Below are 18,885 nucleotides of genomic sequence, written 5' to 3'. Positions count from 1 at the left end.
GTATTGGTTGATCTGCAGGAAAATAATAATGAGAATGACATCGAGCAATAAAACAATAGAATAGAAATAAAGAAGTTCCAAATAACTTTAAATAAATCACCAGTAGATAGATAACAATTTAAAAATATACTAGTTTCATATTTTCTTAATTAAATAAATTAGTTATATTTTTTAGAGATTAAACTATATTCTTATTATTTTTTAGAAAATAGAAATCACTTTTGAAACAAGTTAGAGAACCAAAAAGGTTTTGACAATAGAAGAACGTCCGATCACCCGTTTCATAGTTCAAGCTTGAAATTAAAATGCCATGTATGTGAGTTGAAGGTTGAGAAAAGGATTTTTATCCTTATTTTTGGATGTTATATAAGCAGCTTTGGACGTGGGGTGATACATGCCCTCTCTTAGTTGTTGCTGTCTCCCCACTGCGTCGCGTAGCTGCCGTCGCCGCTGGCCCATTGCCTATGCCGCTGCCTCTGGTAAACGCCACACGTCGATGAGTCTCCATTCTCGCAAGCAGCAAGGAGATGTTGCGGTGAAAGCACATGCTGCAGCATATGTTTCAAGTATTTCAGATGTTTCAGAGGAATGTTGCAGGTGTTTAATATGGATGTTGCAAAAGTAGATCCGGATGTTGCATGCGTTGCAATGGCTATACACGTATGTTGCAAACCTTTGTTCCAAATGTTTTATCTGTTTTTCAGATATATGCTGCAAGTGTTTTATCTGGATGTTGCATATGTTCATACATATGTTGCAAGTGTTTTATCTAGATATTGCATACATTTGCAAATGGCTTTCAAGTGTTTTGCAAATGTTTCGTACGTATTTGCAAGTGTTTCAGCTGTTTTCGAACCTATATTGCAAGTATTTCATCTGGATGTTGTAAAAGTGGATTTGGTGTTGTACACGTTGCAATGGTTGAAATGCTTATATTTAATCTAAACTATAAATAACATAAGTTATATAAAATGCATCAAGCATGTGTGCAGTTTTAGATCTAAGATTTCTAAAGCTACAAATACCCTATTTTAAAGAAATTTAGATATTTTCTGGAGCTATAACTCCACTAAACAGGGCCTTGCCATAACGGACGATGCATAAGCATGTCATGGCTATATGGGCAGTAGAGGTACCGACCTGGCAACCTGAATAAAACATATCACACATTCAACGTACGGCAGGCCGGAAACCAGAACACGCCGAACCCATGGCCGTGAATGTGACTGATGGCATATGCCCGGACGAGTCCCGTCAGGAAAAGCCGAACTGGTAGGCGTCCCTGCCGTGCGATGCACCGTTTCTTCTTCCTCCAAACACTCATGTGCGGTGACGACGACTTTCGCCATTGCGCTCGCGCTTTGCATGAGCCGATACACCGGCCCCGTACGACACCACGCCGGCCCTCCGCAAACCGCTCGATCGCGCGCGCGCACGCATCATGCCATCCGGTTCCGGCCACGACTTGTATCTAGAACGACAGGCACGCAGCACCCGCCCCCGCGGTCTTTTCGGTTGTTGCCTCGTCCCTATATATCCACACGGACGGACCCCGCGCCTCTGCGTGCCCTCCGAAACCGAAACCCGAGCCAAAACTAAAACAGACGCATGCACGCCGCGCCGGTCATGACCTTCCCGCTGGTCTGCTACTGCAACGCGGTGCCGCGCCCCGTGGCAGCGCTGTTCAAGCTCCTCCACGCCGTGGCGCTGGCGTTCGTGCTGGTGCTCTGCTTCCTCGGCCTCTACGAGTTCCCCTACGACCCCGAGGACCACGCGCCGGTCATCAACGGCCCGCCCCGCCGCCCACGCGGGGACGCCCCGAGGCCGGAGGCGGTGAAGCAGCGGCTCCCGCTCGTCAAGTTCCTGGAGCTGGTGGCTTCGTCGTCGTCGTCGGGGGCGGCGGAGCCGACGTGCCGGGTGTGCCTGGAGAGGCTGGAGTCGACGGACGAGGTGCGGCGGCTGGGCAACTGCACCCACGCGTTCCACACGCGCTGCATCGACCGCTGGATCGACCTGGGCGAGGTGACGTGCCCGCTGTGCCGCTCCCACCTGCTGCCGCGTCGGCGCGCCGGCCTACTTGGCATGGGCATGTCATGGCTCGGCTAGTCGTCGTCCGTCGTCCCTGATTCCCTTGCCACGTAGTACGTGCCTGTGCTTGGCTTTCAGACGGCGCGCGCGGCCGGTACGCGTACAGATGCCACTGGTGCCGGATAGGGGCGGACCAACCGCGCGTGAACTGATTGCGATTAGGACGACGATCGACTAACCACCACCCTGATGTCAATGGAAATGGATAGGCCCAAGCCAAATTAAACTGGAGGTTGGCATAAAGCGTACTTGAGGCGATATGTTGTCTGCCTGCGTTGGACGGGCAACGCTCTTATGTATTATATATCAGAAGAAAATCAAGTTACACAATGTTTTGGCTTCTGGGCGCAACCGTGCAAATGATGTCCGCGCCGTCCAGCTAAATTTGGTGCCTGCTCTTGAGTGTGGAGCGTTCAGCTCCAAAAATATTTTTAAAACTCACTCTCTAAATTATTATATGAAAAAAATCATTCAAATAAAATCACTTTCTATGTTTTTTTTTTCACTCTTCAACAACTTTTCTATATATGTCATGTGCGCACTGCAGCGAGTCATTCACGTTCTTCAATCTTTGGCTAGCGAGATGCAAAAATAGATGTTATGTATATTTAGATATCCAGTTAAATAAGTTGTGTGTGTGTGGGGGGTGGGGGGGGGGTGTTATCTTTTATCAAAAAATTTATTCCTAAGAACATCTTCAGCACTACTGCCTAAAGTAGGCTTCCTACTTTTTTTTTTGTTTGGGTAGCCATCTATTTTGATACTACTTATTTTTTATTGTTTCCTCCAGCAACCCTGCCTAAAACAAGCCTCTCAAAATCATCTTGGTAGAGAATGACATATGTGACTTATATGTCATCCTCTTCCTTCTCTCATCGCTATTGAAAAACTCTACCGTCTCGCTGTGGGCTCGCCATAGCCTTCGGGGAAGGGCCGGTGGGGGTGGGAGGAAGCCGACAGGGTGCTCCTTGCGGGCTCACCATGGCCTCTAGCCAGGGGCGAAGGTAAGTAATGTCTAGGGGTGCCAATGCACCACCCAAAAAATGCAAAACAGTGAATTTGAATAAAATTTCACCATATATGCACCCCTTATTAGATTTGTTTATGCACCCATAAGGAAAGTGCACCACCCTCTAATTTGCTCTAGCTTCGTCACTGCCTCTAGCGGGAGGTTGCGGCGGCGGGGAGGAGGCGCGACCGGCAGGCGGTGGCCAAAAAACTAAACTATTTATAAAATAATAATTTATATATTGTAATTAGAAAAAAAAATATTTGTGTAATCAAATTTTATGATGATATTCACAATGTTGAACAAAAGTATATCTACGTGACTTACATTTAGAGTAGTAAGAGAAAGAATATTAGGCCTAATTTGGAAAGGGGAGGCAAATCCAAGGATGAAAAGTCCTATGAAGAATTAATGGCTTATTCAAATAATATATCCTCATGGATTGCTCACCGTGGAAAAATGGATGTTAGCTGACCGTGTCATAATATTAGTGGGTTTCCCTTCATCGAGCTATATCTATATCTATAAAACGGCTAGCAGCCACATAGAGTTAATGCTCCCATACTATGTATGGTCCTTCAAAAAAAAATACAAGGATGCGCCACAGATTAATAACATTTTTTTACACACAGGTATTAACCTATATATGGTGTCGTCGTCGTCTTGAGAGATACTAATGAGAGGAATCAAGATCTACTGGTGGCCCAGAACAAAAATCGCCCGCAACCACATCTTATACATTCAGATCGATGTAACCCTACCATTGATGCATCAGGCCTTAATGTTGGGAACCTGATTGATTCTGATTGATCTAACAATGCAATTAAGGGCGGCTATGTACGTTCCCGTCTTTTGGTTATAGGTCACATTCTCTGCATCTCATGGCGGCCGGCACGTATACGTATCATCACATCTGAAAATTGTGCAGCTAGCGTGCACGGAATAGCAGTCGGACTTTGGAATAAGCTCGTACATGGATCGGTGTCCGTGGACTAGCGAGTACAGTACTTTGGAGCGGCCAAATTCAGACTTCAGTGCATCAGCGCACAAGCTTTTCAAGCCGGAATGCAGCGAGCATTTCACTGCGTGCGCGCGCAGTGGCGGGACATGTGCCGACAGCACTCAACCCGTCGCGCGCTGAACAGCTTCTATTTTGCATGACAGTGCACCTGACCTGACTATTGATTGCAGGCAAAGGCATGCAAATCGATGATGATCAGTACGTGCATGTATGGCACAATAGTTCACCACATATAAACCAATATTAGTATATACCGATATTATATATGGTATTGGTATGACGAGTGATCCTAATAATAATACAGTAACACCTCATTGTCGCATTGAAGCACTTGCCTTTCAAGCAACGCCTGCCCATAATTGCATTAAGTCGGTAACTGTTGAATTCATTAAGTAATCTGGCCTTCACCATACTGTCAGGTGAATTCATTAAGTACTATGTTTCTTTCTAACAGGACTACAGGAGATGTGATCTAGTAGTTATATGAGGACTCATGATCGCTGTTGCCTCTTGTCTTTCAGGAAAAAAAAAAAAGTAACTGTTGCTTTTACCCTTCAATTCAACTGATCAATCAGCCAAACGGACGATGCAAAGATTTGCAATATATTCAGACTATATAGAGTCCAAGTCTGCCGTTAATTTGACATTCAAGCTAAGGGCAGCTTTTTCGTGGGTTTTAAACAAGATGCAGATTCAACCAGAATTGAAATAAAACACAACCACGCCCTTCAGTTCAGGTTGCTTCATCAAACCTGCCATTGTATTCCTAGATAGATATATAGATTGATAGTCCTACTTGACGCTCCGAGATCAACAGTTGGCCGATTGAGATGAAGGCAGCACTATGTACATAGAGTACGATCCATTTAATATGCCTTGAACTGAAGTGTTGATTCTAATCCAAGAATCAAGGACAAGGAAAAGGCTAGTTAGCACAGTTCTGAACTAATAAACCGAAGCTAGGGGGCCATCATATGTTTGTCAGAGAGAACAGTGCATATGCATACCATCAGCTAGGGCCGGCATGCAACTCATGGTACTGACTATATCACCATATAAGTTTCATGGTTTGCCATACTAAACGTACGGCATCTTTATTAATCAGTAGTTGCTTCGAATTTCATCGATCGAGAACAACTCAAAGGGCTCAACCGAGCATGAAGTGGCTGTTCTCCCCTCCTTCAGTGTTACTTCTTGGCATGGCTGCTGCCTCAGAAGCAACGAACCTGTAGCATGCACAGATCATATATAGGAGTTCAAATATTGCTTAATCCGGTGCTTTCATATTCAATCATGGTGGTTCTGGTTTTATAATAACCTAGCCTTACCCGATTTGCAGAGTGGGTTCACAGTCCACAGCAGCAGCTGGTGGTTCAGCATTTGGCGTGGAAAGTGCGCCGCTGTCGCTGGTTATGGCCACGTCAGTAGCCCAGGATGTTTGAACGCCCCTGCAGTTGCTGCAACCTTCTGCTTCCAGCTGAATGTTTCAGAAGATAGTAACATTCCCATAAGGCGTATGCATGGCTTTGAATTGTTGTGAACGTTGACAAGTATATACACATGTATATCAAATAACCAGTTAGCTATTTAGAGACCTTGTTTTTCAGTTTCTCGTTAAGCTCGCCAAGTTGGCGCTCCTGCATTCGATTCAAAACAGATGTAAGGTGATACTTCATGCTAAACTTAGTTTTATGAACTGTTGATCAACTGACACCGTAAAATATAGATTGTAATACTATAAGGAATCTTTGACATGCATTTGCAACAAATTCAGCAAAATGAGTCGTCCATGCTGCTGTGTGTACATGTTCTGGTAACCAATCTTGCAAACTGCATCTCCGTTAACTATCGTTTGCCACGCATTTGGTATTACTACAGTAGTTTGTGAATCAAAGACGAAATGATGTTCTGATACATAGAACTAAGAATCCCTCCTTTATTTAGCTTAAATTTATGGAACATACAGTACATACAGAAGTTGTAACAGACGATGCACAACATCAGTCAATCTTGTGTTCTATTTTGTCCAAGAAATTGCATGATGTACTTGTCATTTTAAATGCAAAATATATTAATGATTTACCAAATATGATAGAAGACATGGTGAGAATAGAGATTGGGTCCACATAATACCTTTCGGCGAAGCTCATCCATCTGTTCCATCATCATTTGAGTCTGAGATGAAGATAAAAGATATTCAGGTGCTATGCTTAATTTAAGCTTACTATATGTGCCAGCATACACCACATTTATTATTAGATTTGGAATATCAAAATCAAATTAATTATTCCTCTCCGTTTTTTTAGGGGAACAGGAGGGGCTTGCCCCTACTGAATTTTATTAAGAAATTTTAAAACAAGCAAATACAGAGAGAAAGGGATAGTTCAAGAAACAAAAAAAGAAGAAAAAAAGATCAACCAAGCTAGAGAAATTAGACTAGATTGTTTAACCATAATTCTATTGAGGGAAAGAATTTTTTTTTGGCGCGCAAAAGAAGCAGCGTGAACTCATCTTTGAACTCTCTCTTGGATGCTTGAATTGAAGGTTGAATTTGGTTGAAATCAGTCCATTTCTTGCCTTCCAAATTGTCCAACACATGATTATTATGATCTCTGTGAAGAAAGGCACTTGGAGCTGCCTTCTGAACAACACTATATTCCGAAGAAAATCCATCTGCTGATCTGTTTGAACCTGCAACCAATTCCAGCAGGAAGTTGCAAAAGGACAGTGGATAAAAAGATGACACAGAGATTCCTCTATCAGCCCATTGCATAAGACACAATTGTAGTCATGAAGCTCCATATTTTTCCTTCTTAAAAGCTCCCTAGTGCTTAATCTGTCTTTTAGCATCAGCCAACTGAAGACCTTGTGTTTGCTCTGACAAGAGCTCTTCCAAATTCTCTTAAAAGCAGGATGAACTACAACATGACCATTGAGGTGCATGTAAGCTTTAGAGACTGAGTAGCTACCTGATTGCCATATGCAGGTCCAAACGTCTGGTTCTTCGGTTAGGGTCAAAATTTGGATATGTGAGCTAAGCTGAGCTAGTTGTGCATAAGCTTGATTTGATAACGGAAGGTGAAAAAGGGATAACAAATCTGGGTAATCCTTTCCAGCTGCTAGAGTGATTGTTTTAGATTTTGCAAAAGAGAACAACTCAGGGTAGGCTTGCATAGGCACCTTGTTGTTCCAAAGATCTAACCAAAGATAGCATGAGCCTCCATTTTTCACATTCAGCATGGCCAATCCCTTGAACTTGTCCAGTAGCTTTAAGATATCCCTCCACCAAAAATAGCCCTTTTTTATTGTGGTGGCAGGATTCCAGAGCTATAGTAGCTTTTCCAAACCAGAGAAACCCATGGAATGTCTTCCTTGTTGAAGAATTTGAAAAGGTGCTTGAGCAGTAGAGCTTCATTCTGTGTTTTTAAATTTTAAACCCCCAAACCTCCTTCCTTTGATCTACAAACACATGTCCAAGCAGCCTTTGGTCTCTATTATGCATTTATATCAGCTCCCCTCCAAAGATAGTGTTTTCTGAATTTATCTATCTGATTAATGACTATGTTATGGATGGCAAAAGTTCCCATGCAGAATGTTGGAAAAGCTGAAAACATAGTTTGTTAATTCCAGTCTACCTGCCTGGTTCAGAAAGGATGAGGTGGCTGCCAATCTTCTCTCACATCTGTTTACTAGGGAGAGAATCAATTACTCTAGGCTTTGTCAAGCTAAGGGGCAATCCAAGGTAGGTGAAAGGCAATTTTCCCTTTTCATAGTTGAAGGATCTTGCAAGGTGATCAAGTCTTTCCTCAGAAATATTTATTGGTACCATGACAGATTTACTATAGTTTACCTTCAGACCTGTGGACTCTCCAAATGAATGAAGAATGGCTTTCAAGGTGATCAATTGCCTACTACAAGCCTCCATTACTATTAAAGTATCATCAGCATATTGGATTATTAGAATTTCAGGAGAGTGTCTTAGAGGTAAAGGGAGGTTTAGAAGATTTGAGTCTTTTGCCTTGTTGAGAATTGACTGCAGTAGGTCAGCCACTAGCACAAAAAGAAGGGGTGAGAGAGGGTCCCCTTGTCTTACACCTCTTCTACAGTGGATTGTTTTGACAAGTACTCCATTTAGGAGTACAGAAGAAGTCCCAGAGGAAAGGATATCTTTAATCCACTGTATCCACCTTGCCCCAAAGCCTTTTGCTGTTAAGATTTGGATGATAACTTCATATTCCACCTTGTCAAATGCCTTTTCAAAATCCAACTTGAGTATCATCAGATTTCTCTTTGACTTGTGGCAAAGGTGTAAGTACTCAAGGGCCCAAGCTACACAATCCTAAATTGTTCTACTTTTGATGAAGCCATATTGGTTTCTATGAATCAATTTCTTTAATACCTTTTGCAATCTGTTGGCCAGGACCTTTGTCGAGAGCTTAAGAGAAGAATTTAGCAAAGATATTAGTCTGTAATCTGAGGCAGTGGTTGGCCCTTCTTTCTTGGGAATTAGGGTTATGTCAGAAGAATTCAAGCTTCTCAGGCATATGTTGTTGTTGCAAAAGTCATGACAAAGCCTATAGAAATCATCTGCTATAAGAGGCCAACAACCTTTCAGAAAATTCATTATTGAAACCATCTGGGCCTGGGGATTTATTGTTTGGGAGTTCTGCAATCACTTGATCAATCTCTATTTTATCAAAGGGTGTCTCCAGCCCCCTTAGGTCTTCAGTATTATTAAGAAGATTGTTTAGATTCAATAGCATACCGTTGAATTCTGACTTTCCCAGCCTTTCTTTGAAAGCCTCCCAAAAATGATTAGCCTTTTCCTCATGTTGAGTCAACACACTACCATCATTGGCTTGAACAGATGCGATGGTATTTTTCCTATGAGTGATGGTGGCATGAGCGTGAAAATATCTGGTACCAACATCCCCTTCTTTTACCAGTTTATCTTTCATCTTTGTTTCCAATAAGTTCTCTGCTGTTTAAGGAGAGAAATGAGCTTGGTGCTTATGATATCTCTGAAGTTCCATTCCAAAAGAGAAAGATCTCTAAAGCATTCTATGGCATCTAGGAGGTGCAGGACTGCCTTGACATTAGCAATGGAAGAAGCCAAACTTGAATTTTTTGATTGCCATGATTTTAACATCCTCCTGATATTCTTAAATTTTGCAGTGATAGCTTTTGCTGGGTCTGGATTTTCCTGTTCCAAGGACCAACCCTGCAGTAGAATAGGAATAAAATCCTCTCTATCTAGCCAATGATTTTCAAACCTAAAGATTCTTCCTCTTGGAATTTTAGTATCTATCTCAACAATACATGGCCAATGATCAGATGTCTCCATGACTAGGGATTTCACTACTGACTTTGGATACTTGACGGTCTAGGAACTTGAGGAGAAAAACCAGTCCAATCTCTCCATCAGTGGTGGTGTTTGCTTGTTGGTCCATGTAAAATTTCTACCCAGAAGTGGCAGTTCAACAATTCCAAGGGCACTAATTGCTTCATTAAACAGGTACATTTCATTGATATCCCCTCCCTCCTTGTTTTTATCTTCTGGTTTTCTGATCAAATTGAAATCACCTACAGTTAACCAGTCAATGTGAGGAGGCATTTGGATATTTCCAAACCATTCCAAGAAGCTCCTCTTGCCATTTGGGGTACATGGGGCATAGATATTAGTAAAAACCCAGCAATCATTATTGAGCTTTGAGGTGAATTCAACTGATAAAGCATATTCCTTCTGAAAAATTTTAGTTCCACTAAACAATGCACTTTTCCAAATTGTCAACATCCCTCCTGAAGCACTAGCTGAAGCTTTGAAAGCAAAGGAATCGACACCACTTGGGCAAAAATTTCTGATAAAGTTATTATCAAAAAAATCCTTTTTTTCTTGGAGACAAGCAATATCACATCTACTCTCAATGATTTTGTCTCTGATAGAATTCCACTTCTTATCAGAGTTAAGGCCTCTAACATTCCAGCACATCACCTTCCATGATTTGTTTTCAGCCATTAAACACTAGGGGAAATAAGGCCAACTTTGGGTAGGAGCAAAGTCCACCCATAGAGAACAAAAGGCAAGATCCTAAATTGTAGGTAGGATAAAGAAGACCATCTTCTGCGATTACTTGGGTCTTTCATTTGGTATCTCTAGATTTTCAATTTTCCTGGATATTGCAATTCAGTTATCCTCCTCTTCCTTGTCCTCTTCATTGTCATCCTTCTTCTGTTTCTTCTTTCCAATGGGCTTTGCCTTCTTTTTCTTGGACAAGATCCCTTCCTCAAGCTTTGATGGGTCAATCTGGCAAATAGTTGTCCCAATGCTCTTCATGAGTTCAGGAGAGAGTGTTGGTGGGTTCAAAGAGCATCCCAAGCAGTTAACCTTTGAGCATTGGCTTTGTTTGAAACCTTGGCATTTCTCCTTCACTCTGAGACTATGTCTGACCTCAGATTCCACAATTGGTGACTGCCTAGCTATCATCCTTTCTCTTTTTTTGATTGGAGTGGTGGACTGATCATTGTTCAGCAAGGTCTCTTCCTCAACTGTGGCCTCACTGATAGGTGGGGATAGCTTTCCACATACTTCAGCTTATTTTGGGGGACATACTGCTGGAATAGGAAGGCAAGTTAGATCTCCATGCTGCTGAAACATACTAGGGAGTGAAGATAGAAGCAACTTTTTGGCCTAGTTGAAGTGGGGTGGAGACTCCAGCATTATTTTGAAAAAATCTGCCTAGTTTTTTGGAAGGGCCACAGAAGAGTTGCCCAAGGAATAAACTGTAGGGGCAGACTGTCTGGCCAAATAAGGATTGCTGGGTGTGAAGCTTGGAAAAATTCTGACCATGCCGAGATGAATATCGTTAACCACTCTACCTGGCCATTGCCTTGCCAATCCATTGGAATATCATCTTATTTATTCTGGATTTTCTGCATTTCCTGCTCATTCATCAATGCATCTTCTGGGAGATCCAAGTGAAGAAAATTTTCTTGTTGTCCCTGCAAAAGAGGCACCAGTGACTCCTGCAATTGATTTTCAGCCACCTCCTCCTATAGATCATTCCGATTTTGCTCTTTTGGTTGCTGAATGATTGGCATGATGTTTTGTATCTCTTCATCTGCATTATTTGCCTGTGGATTCTCTTGGGCCATTGGATGAATAAGGATTTCATGTGAGTCTTCTGCCATTGGGAGCTCATTAAGATCTTGCTCTAGAATTGGTGGAGCTAAATTGAGGTTGACCCCCTAAGCAAGTGCTAGTTGTTGGGCAGGGATTTCTTCTAGCCATGGGTGACATTCATTATCTTGTTGTTCCTCCATTACTTGCACTGGTGGCTTCCAATCAGTATTTGCTGTTGAGGATTTTGTCCAGCCTGCTGCATGTTTGCATGTTGACCCAGGCCAAAGAAGTCAAAAAGGAGGTGGCCCTACACTTGTTGCTGTTCTAGGATGGGGTCTTCATCAGGTGGCCCAGCTCTAGACATTTCATGTTGGAGGATCTTGCATTGTATGGTCCACGAGTCCCCTTCAAAGCCCCCTGAGTCAGTAAACACAATAAACTGAGGAATTGATTCTAGATCAACAACTCAAGCTCTGACCAGAATTCTAGCTAAGTGCTTGTCATCTGCAGCCCAGCTAATTATTTTGCCAAAGGGACTTATCACTTGTTCCACATATTCATCCTTCCAGTAATCCATATGAAATCCCAAAAGCATCAATCGGACTTCTCGATTAAAGTTAGCCCTGCGCCAATTTCTCCCCTGATTATGGCGAGTAAAAGAGATGTTGACATCACCAAACGGATGAGGGCCTTCTAGAACAAAGGTATTTCTAGCATGATTAGATGCAAAATGAACAAAAGCTTGTCCTAGGTGAGTCTGTTGAATATCTAAAATTGTGACTCTCTTGATCAACTAAAAATTTTCTAAGCATCTCCTTGACCACCACAAAGTTTAGTGCAATACCTAGTACAGGCGAAATAGTTGCAATGGCCACATTCTCATTGCGTGGTTGAGGATGAGAAAGAGCCACAGCGCACACCATGAACATCCTGTTTGGTACCACTTCCCACTGCATCCCAGAAGGCAAGAAGGGCATCGGGTTTGCACGCTGAAAAGCCATGATCGGTGACGGAGGTGGCAAATTGCTCTGTAATGAGTTGAGGCCGAGTGGGTTTTCTTCAATGTCGCGGCAAGCATCTATATGGTGCGGTGGAGCATGCGGAGTGGAAGATGTAGGAGCACTCAGTGTTAAAACTTCATTAACCCAGGTTGCACTCTATACTCTGTGGGTCCCTACCGTGCTCGGTTCATCGGTCATAAGCTTGGGAGGTAAATTCAAAGGTATGACCCTAGGCTCTGGTAGCTCAGGCACTGTTTGAAGTGCCAATCTAGCACACCACCAATCTATAAAAAAATTAAAAATTGGTGCATTGCTCGCGCTAGGCCCAAGAAACATGCTTGCTGCCTTGGAGAACCATTTGGGCTGCTCAAGAGGAGCTTTCCCTTTAATGCCTTGTTTGGCCTGCTGATTAATTCCCTCCACACCTCTATCTAGGCACCACTGCCCAAGGCAATTAAATGCAACGTGTCCCCCACGTAGGCAATTGTGGCATCTGATCTCAGACCTGCAGTCTCTCCTTGCATGTCTATCTGAGAAACACCGCGAGCAAATCCTAGGACTCTTTGTCTCTGATAGATTTAGAGAAGAGAGAGGTTGACTCCCGAGACCTAAATTCAAATTCAAATCCACTAGATGTCGATCAGTTGTTTTCCCTTGCTCACTATTGACTGCTTCCCTACTATTGACCGAGGCCCTTCTGCTTGAGCTTTGAGGTTGGCCATGGAGATGTCATTCAGGATGAACTGCACGAGAGCCCCAGGCATTATCTGGAAAACAATATGCTTAAAGACTAATTGCCTGATAGGAAGACTGTTTGCCCCCGTCGGAGTACCAGATTTCACTGCATCAGCAAAGCTCTTGTGATTCAACCTTTGAATGGAACCTTTCACTGGTACCCAGGAATCGGCTTCTTCTCTGTTGAAAGCTGCAAGCTCAAGGTCCCAGCAAGGGCCATCGTTACCCCAAAGGTGGAAGAAGACCTTGTAGCAAGAACACTCGAAGCTGACCAACTTGAAAATGTGAAAACCCACAACCTTGGAAGAAACAGAGAAGCAGAAAACACGAGGACCTAGCTGAAGGACGCTAAAATCTTGAGCAACACCTCCAATGGTGGCCTGAAGAAGAAGACCCACCGAGAGAGGACAGAGACAAAACTTGTAGCGACCAAAGGAAGCAACTAAAAAGAAGACAGAAGAAGAAACACCAGAAGAAGTGACTGGAAGCCCAAACCTTTCCTTGATGGCGGCTTGAACCCCAACGCCCAGACGGAAGCTGAGGCCTGGGAGCTGCATCGAAGCCTGGGTGAGGCTTTAATCAGAGATGCCATGGGAGAGTTGTCGCAGGAGAGGGCACTAGTGGTGGAGGGGAGCCAAATATAGAACTGCAACTTGCTGCCACCACCATGGTAGAGACTCCGTGGCAAGCTTCAGTGGCGGAGCCTTCAGAATGCCAGATTTACTAGAGCTCGGCAAAATGTCGAGCAGCTTCTGTGCAACCACCAGTAGCTCCAATGAAGTGACAAGGAACTGTCACAGACTTTCACGCGTCACTCGTTGAGATCAGAGGAGAGGTGCGTCGTGGCCGGAGCAGCTGGCGGCGGTGGCCGTCGGGGCCTCGGTGGTCACCAGCGCTAGCTCAGTGGCCCGAGAGTCACCTCTCTTCTAGAGGGCCACCACCCAGGGGCATGGCACTAGGCAGGGAGCTGGCAGCGACGTGGGTTTGGAGCCAGGCGGCAGAGCAGCGCTGGGGCCAGGCACCGGTGGTGGCGTGCAAGGAAGACCCGTCGTTATCTCGGATTTCGTCGCTACTTTATTCCTCTCCGTTGCATAATATTACTGCACTATTGTACTACAGAGAAACAAACAATACTGAGTCAAACAACAAGTTAGGGCATTGGTGTACAATGGTGAACCTTCCGGTGTCGAGGCTGTGACAGAGAATACTCAATGCCATGTTCGCTTGGCTGATAAGCCATGGCTGAAAGTATTGTTGGCTAATTTATTGTGAGAGAAAAATACTATTCGTTGGCTGAAAAAGTATGGCTTACAAGCCAAGCGAACAGGGCGCAAGTTGTTCTTCCAGTTGCTGCAGCTCCTTTATGCTCAGGGGTCCAAGATCCTCACCAAGCATGTGCCTTTGAGACAAACACTACTGCGTGTGAGTATATAGTTGCAAATTGCAATGGCAAGTAATTTTTGACAAGGCCATGCATAATTAAAGAATGTAAAACATAACCATTCGCTTGAATGTATGTTTCTTTTTCAGAGACTTTTCAATGGTCACGTGGTTAGGGATGAAAACGGATCAGATACGAACGGATATCACTCATATTATATTTGTTTTCATATTTCTGTCCAGATTCGGATTCAAATACGGTAGTGTAAACCATGTCGAATAGGATACGATTGATATCGACATCATAAATATATGATTTGAGTATTCGGATACAGATATGGTATCGGATGTTGAATTTCTAAACTCGGATACGAACAGATCTAAACCTCTCTAAATGGATTCGGTCTCGAATACGGTCAGAAAATATCCGTACCGTTTTCATCCCTGCATGTAGTTAATGATCATTTATTTATATATGTAGTATATGTGGATAACAAAGGTGGAGCGAATTAATATTTATACCTCTGAGAGGGTTGGAGAGATTCAAGCTTATCCTTGAGCCTTGACATTTCTTGGTACCAACTCTGAAGTTCAAATGAAAATAAATTACGAAGATGATAATATGTGATGATGAAACAACAGAACGGCTGACATTGGTACTTGCAGAATAATCACTAATTAGTGCAATATAATGCGTTTGCATTTTGACCATTGAGAGATCAAATTTAGTACAATTGATGATCCAAGTGACTATAGGTATGTGTAATGAATCGTTATGTATAAAGATTCCTTGCTAATACATTAGTCTCCTGAATTTACTTCTCCATCCATTTTATAAGAATCCCATATATTTTTGAATAATCTAATTAGAGATATAAACCATTTGTGTGGGGCAAAATTCAGGAGGTATTTGGACACATAATAATGTACTCCAAATTAAATAGCTACTAATCAAAGCTTTGAATAAACAAACTGAAGTTACACTCCTTTTTATCATCTCATATATATCTCATCTACAACTACTAGCAGTTGGACCCATACCTCGAGTCCTCAACTCATGAAAACCTTACTAATGTATCACCAGGGTGTACTTTAATTTGAAAAGGTCAATCTTTGTAAGTTTTAACCAACAATTCATCAAAATTTTATGCATCATTAGTATACAAAAGTTGTATCAATATATTCATATTACAAAGGGATGATATTTAGTTGGGTCGATCTTTGTAGGGAGTTGTTTGGTCTTTGTACCCTAGTCTTGTGGTGTTTCGGCATGCTTTTCACTAAAAAATCAGGATGTCACTTGTTTCTTCTTCTTCTTCTAAAATAAAGCTTGCGGCAAAGTTCTTACCGTCCTTAAAAAAGATATATAATATCATATTGATTTGTAAGAAATGACAATATATATATTAGATATGAAATGCAAATCTAGCTTTTGAAAATGTCTTATATTGATGGATGTTCACTACGGGTTAACAAAACTGTAATAAACAAGACCGCTTTAAACTAATGCATTGTCATTGACATACTGTAGAGCAACTGCAGTTCTTTTGAATGTCCAGAGAATAAATAAATATTACTCCCTCCGTTCCAAATTATAATCAGTTTGACTTTTTTTTACCCCAAGTTTGACCGCTCATCTTATTCAAAAAAAATTATGCAAATGTAATCAAATTTAAGTCATTCTTGAAGAACTTTTGTTAATAAAGCAAGCCATAACAAAAAAAAAGTGATATTTAGCACAAATTTTTTAATAAGACGGGTGATCAAACTTGGGGTCAAAAAAAAAGTCAAACGAACTATAATTTAGAACGGATTTAGTAGTATTTTTGTAGCGAGTACAAACTATTATCATCAGACATATGAGTAATGAAAAATATGATCTTTCAGAAATAGCAGACACTGCAGTGCTTGGAGTCTGGTCTAAGAATTGAAACAATGTAATACCAGTCCATATTGTAAAAAATAACAAAATTAGATTGGTTGGCTTAGCTAATTGTACCTGAGGTTCACGGTCAAAACCAGTGTTGGAATTTTGAGCATTGTAACAACAATTATGGTACTTTTCCAAAGTCTTTTTTACCCTGCATAGAGAAATTATACTAAATCAAATTCTTTCTATGTAACAAATATGCATATAAGTTATACGTCATACATATATCATATAAAATTAAAATCTAATGCATTTAATAAGTTTACGATCAAATAAAAGTAGGAATTGAATAGATATCATCAAGTGATGCTTCTTTTTATCATTAGTATAATCCATATTTAGTTCTTTGTTTTAGATATGTACGACTTCATTTATTTCATGTTTTCAGGATTAAAGCCTTTTATATATATGTGTCATGTGTGTGTCTACATCATTCAAAGCAAAAAAACAGTAAGAGATGATTAGAAAATAGGGAAGGCCGAAAGAGTGAAGTACATGCTTTTTATGCACCACAAAGTAAATCCTCAGTATACTTCTTCAAACAAAAGAGGAATGGGCTAGCGTGGAATGGGTTAGCGTTGAATTTCACTATATTTATATAATGCATCCTAGAACATATTGACCAAAAGGAGGAGTTGCCAAGTGGTACATTCAGTATCCATACAACTAAAAGTTCCTTATATAAATGTGTAAAGAAATATTATAGGACTAAAAAAAGTAATGAAACATTATATTTGAATCTTTGTGATTATCATTTTCATTTTGTGCATGTTTGTGAAATATGTCGAACAAAAGCTGTATTAGCACCATTTTTTGTTTCTTGTTGAGGAATAAGTACAAGATATAAATCTTGACACACAAAGTTCATTTACAAAAAAGAGAATGATAACTCATATAACTTCATACATGCATTATCATAATTACAAAGATTGAGAAGATAAAAGGAACATAACACAAGATCAACAGTTTAGTAGCTATTTGTTAAACAACTTTTTTTAAAGATTTCCAGAGAAAAATTTGAGTATGGGTTGAAATTAAGAAAATGGATTTCTTGGGCATTACTCGTTGACAGTACATCAAATAAGTTCCATGATTAATTAAACTGATGCTGGCAATCAATTTTTGGAAGAAAAAATGGCTTACTGATGAACATTTGTCTTGTGTAATCTGCCTAGCTAATGCATTAATTTGAGGAAATGGAATTGTGAACGAGGACGCTGAAAATAAAAGAACAGAAGGTGAACAGTATAAAAAGTAGGACGACTAGATATGTGACACCTCAGGCCTCAACATTTTATACTACACACATGAACCTCAAGTAAGTAATCTCATGTTGCTATTATTCTTTCCAATTTCCCAGAGTAGAAGGAAGAAAGGGGACACTTATAGCTAGGTTAGGGCGTGATTTTTTTTTTTTGAGAAGATTCCTCAACAAAGATAGATGATGTAGCTAGCTCTCCGTCTAATGCATATATGCTACTACATGGGAGGACACCCTAGTAAGTCCAGAGGAGGCAGATACCTACAAAAAAACGGAGCAACTATGCTGGGACTGCTGATCCAGCAGGTAGCTAGGTGTGCTTAATATGGAAATTGTTACCAATTAAAAATCAAGAAACAACATGAGATTTAATACGCGAGAACAGAAGGATACTCTTGCGTCACTATCAAAATGGTGGACTTTTTCTAGTGTTTTTAAATAGTAGTAAAACATTACCCCTACTCATAGCACATGAGAATCTTACTAGGAGATATTTAGTAGGAAAAAAATATACTAAATTTTGAATGCTACTCCATAAAACACTAGGAGAAACCCACCACATTAGAAGAAGTCTAAAATTCTGGTTGTGCATGCTCAAAGAAAAAATAGGAACAAACGAAAAGCCAGGAACCGAAGAACAAATTAAGCAGCAAACCATCAGCTAGCACACAGATCTGCGAGAATTGCATGAGCGATCAATAATAAAGACGACGGAGACGGGATACATAGACCCGGCCAGATGCATGCATACCCTGCGCTGCCGAACTCGTAGAGCTTGCCACGGCTGGAGAAGACGATGAGCGCCACCTCGGCGTCGCAGAGCACGAAGAGCTCGTAGGCCTTCTTGAGGAGGCCACTGCGACGCTTGGAGAAGGTCACCAGGCGGTTGATCCTGTTGTCGATCCGCTTCAGCTCCACCCTGCCCCTCCCCATCTCGCGCGCCTCGATCTCCTGTCTCCAGCACCCCAGCACAAGGGTATGTACCTGCAACTCTCTTCCGCTGGCAGCCTGGCAAAACTTCCTTAACCTTCTTGCAGGCGAGAGCTGCAGTGCCCACCACTAGCTCCCTTTTGCTTTTCAGAAATGACGCTAGCCACCCCCAGCCCGGCAATATAACGAGGTGGCTATCTCGATCTGAGAGAGAGGGGGACGCTGGAATGTATAGTGGACTGGAGTGTGGAGTGGAGACAGAGCAAGGGCCTAGCTTGTAGGAGTACGTACGTGTAGTAGCCTCTGCTGTTCCGGTGGCTGCGGGTTTCCTACGTCTTTTGGTCCGTCCCGTCTGATCGTATCTCCAGTTGCCATGCCAGCCAGCTGGGTAACTTGGGACGATCCATGAG

At 41.9% G+C, this 18,885-nt stretch overlaps 2 protein-coding genes across 2 annotated transcripts; one reads left to right on the top strand and one right to left on the bottom strand.

The window, feature by feature from the left end:
- Positions 1-1,545: 1,545 nt before the first annotated feature.
- On the top strand, positions 1,546-2,514 carry LOC136493537 (brassinosteroid-responsive RING protein 1-like). Its single transcript, XM_066489635.1, has one exon. It carries the CDS (start codon positions 1,609-1,611, stop codon positions 2,104-2,106), a length of 498 nt encoding a protein of 165 aa, XP_066345732.1. The 5' UTR covers positions 1,546-1,608; the 3' UTR covers positions 2,107-2,514.
- Positions 2,515-5,265: 2,751 nt separating this feature from the next.
- On the bottom strand, positions 5,266-18,487 carry LOC136493534 (MADS-box transcription factor 17-like). The gene is made up of 9 exons (XM_066489632.1): positions 18,297-18,487; positions 16,354-16,435; positions 14,877-14,938; positions 14,309-14,373; positions 14,152-14,186; positions 6,252-6,293; positions 5,714-5,755; positions 5,444-5,595; positions 5,266-5,350 (listed from the first exon to the last, which is right to left on the bottom strand). The coding sequence occupies exons 1-9, from the start codon at positions 18,476-18,478 to the stop codon at positions 5,266-5,268; spliced, it is 747 nt and encodes a 248-aa protein (XP_066345729.1). The 5' UTR covers positions 18,479-18,487.
- Positions 18,488-18,885: the final 398 nt, after the last annotated feature.

Source organism: Miscanthus floridulus, chromosome 11 (assembly GCF_019320115.1).
Source record: "Miscanthus floridulus cultivar M001 chromosome 11, ASM1932011v1, whole genome shotgun sequence".
Lineage (NCBI taxonomy): Eukaryota > Viridiplantae > Streptophyta > Magnoliopsida > Poales > Poaceae > Miscanthus > Miscanthus floridulus.
This window is presented reverse-complemented; position numbering and strand designations above follow the sequence as displayed.

Bases quoted from the DNA above. Each gene is read 5' to 3' on its own strand.
- LOC136493534 (XM_066489632.1), bottom strand. From the start codon at position 18,478: ATGGGGAGGGGCAGGGTGGAGCTGAAGCGGATCGACAACAGGATCAAC. The intron at 16,436-18,296 runs GTATGCATGCAT...TTCTCTATGCAG, and splicing joins TACGAGTTCGGCAGCGCAGG to GGTAAAAAAGACTTTGGAAA. The intron at 14,374-14,876 runs GTATAAATATTA...TTTGTCTCAAAG, and splicing joins TCTCTCCAACCCTCTCAGAG to GCACATGCTTGGTGAGGATC.
- LOC136493537 (XM_066489635.1), top strand. From the start codon at position 1,609: ATGCACGCCGCGCCGGTCATGACCTTCCCGCTGGTCTGCTACTGCAAC.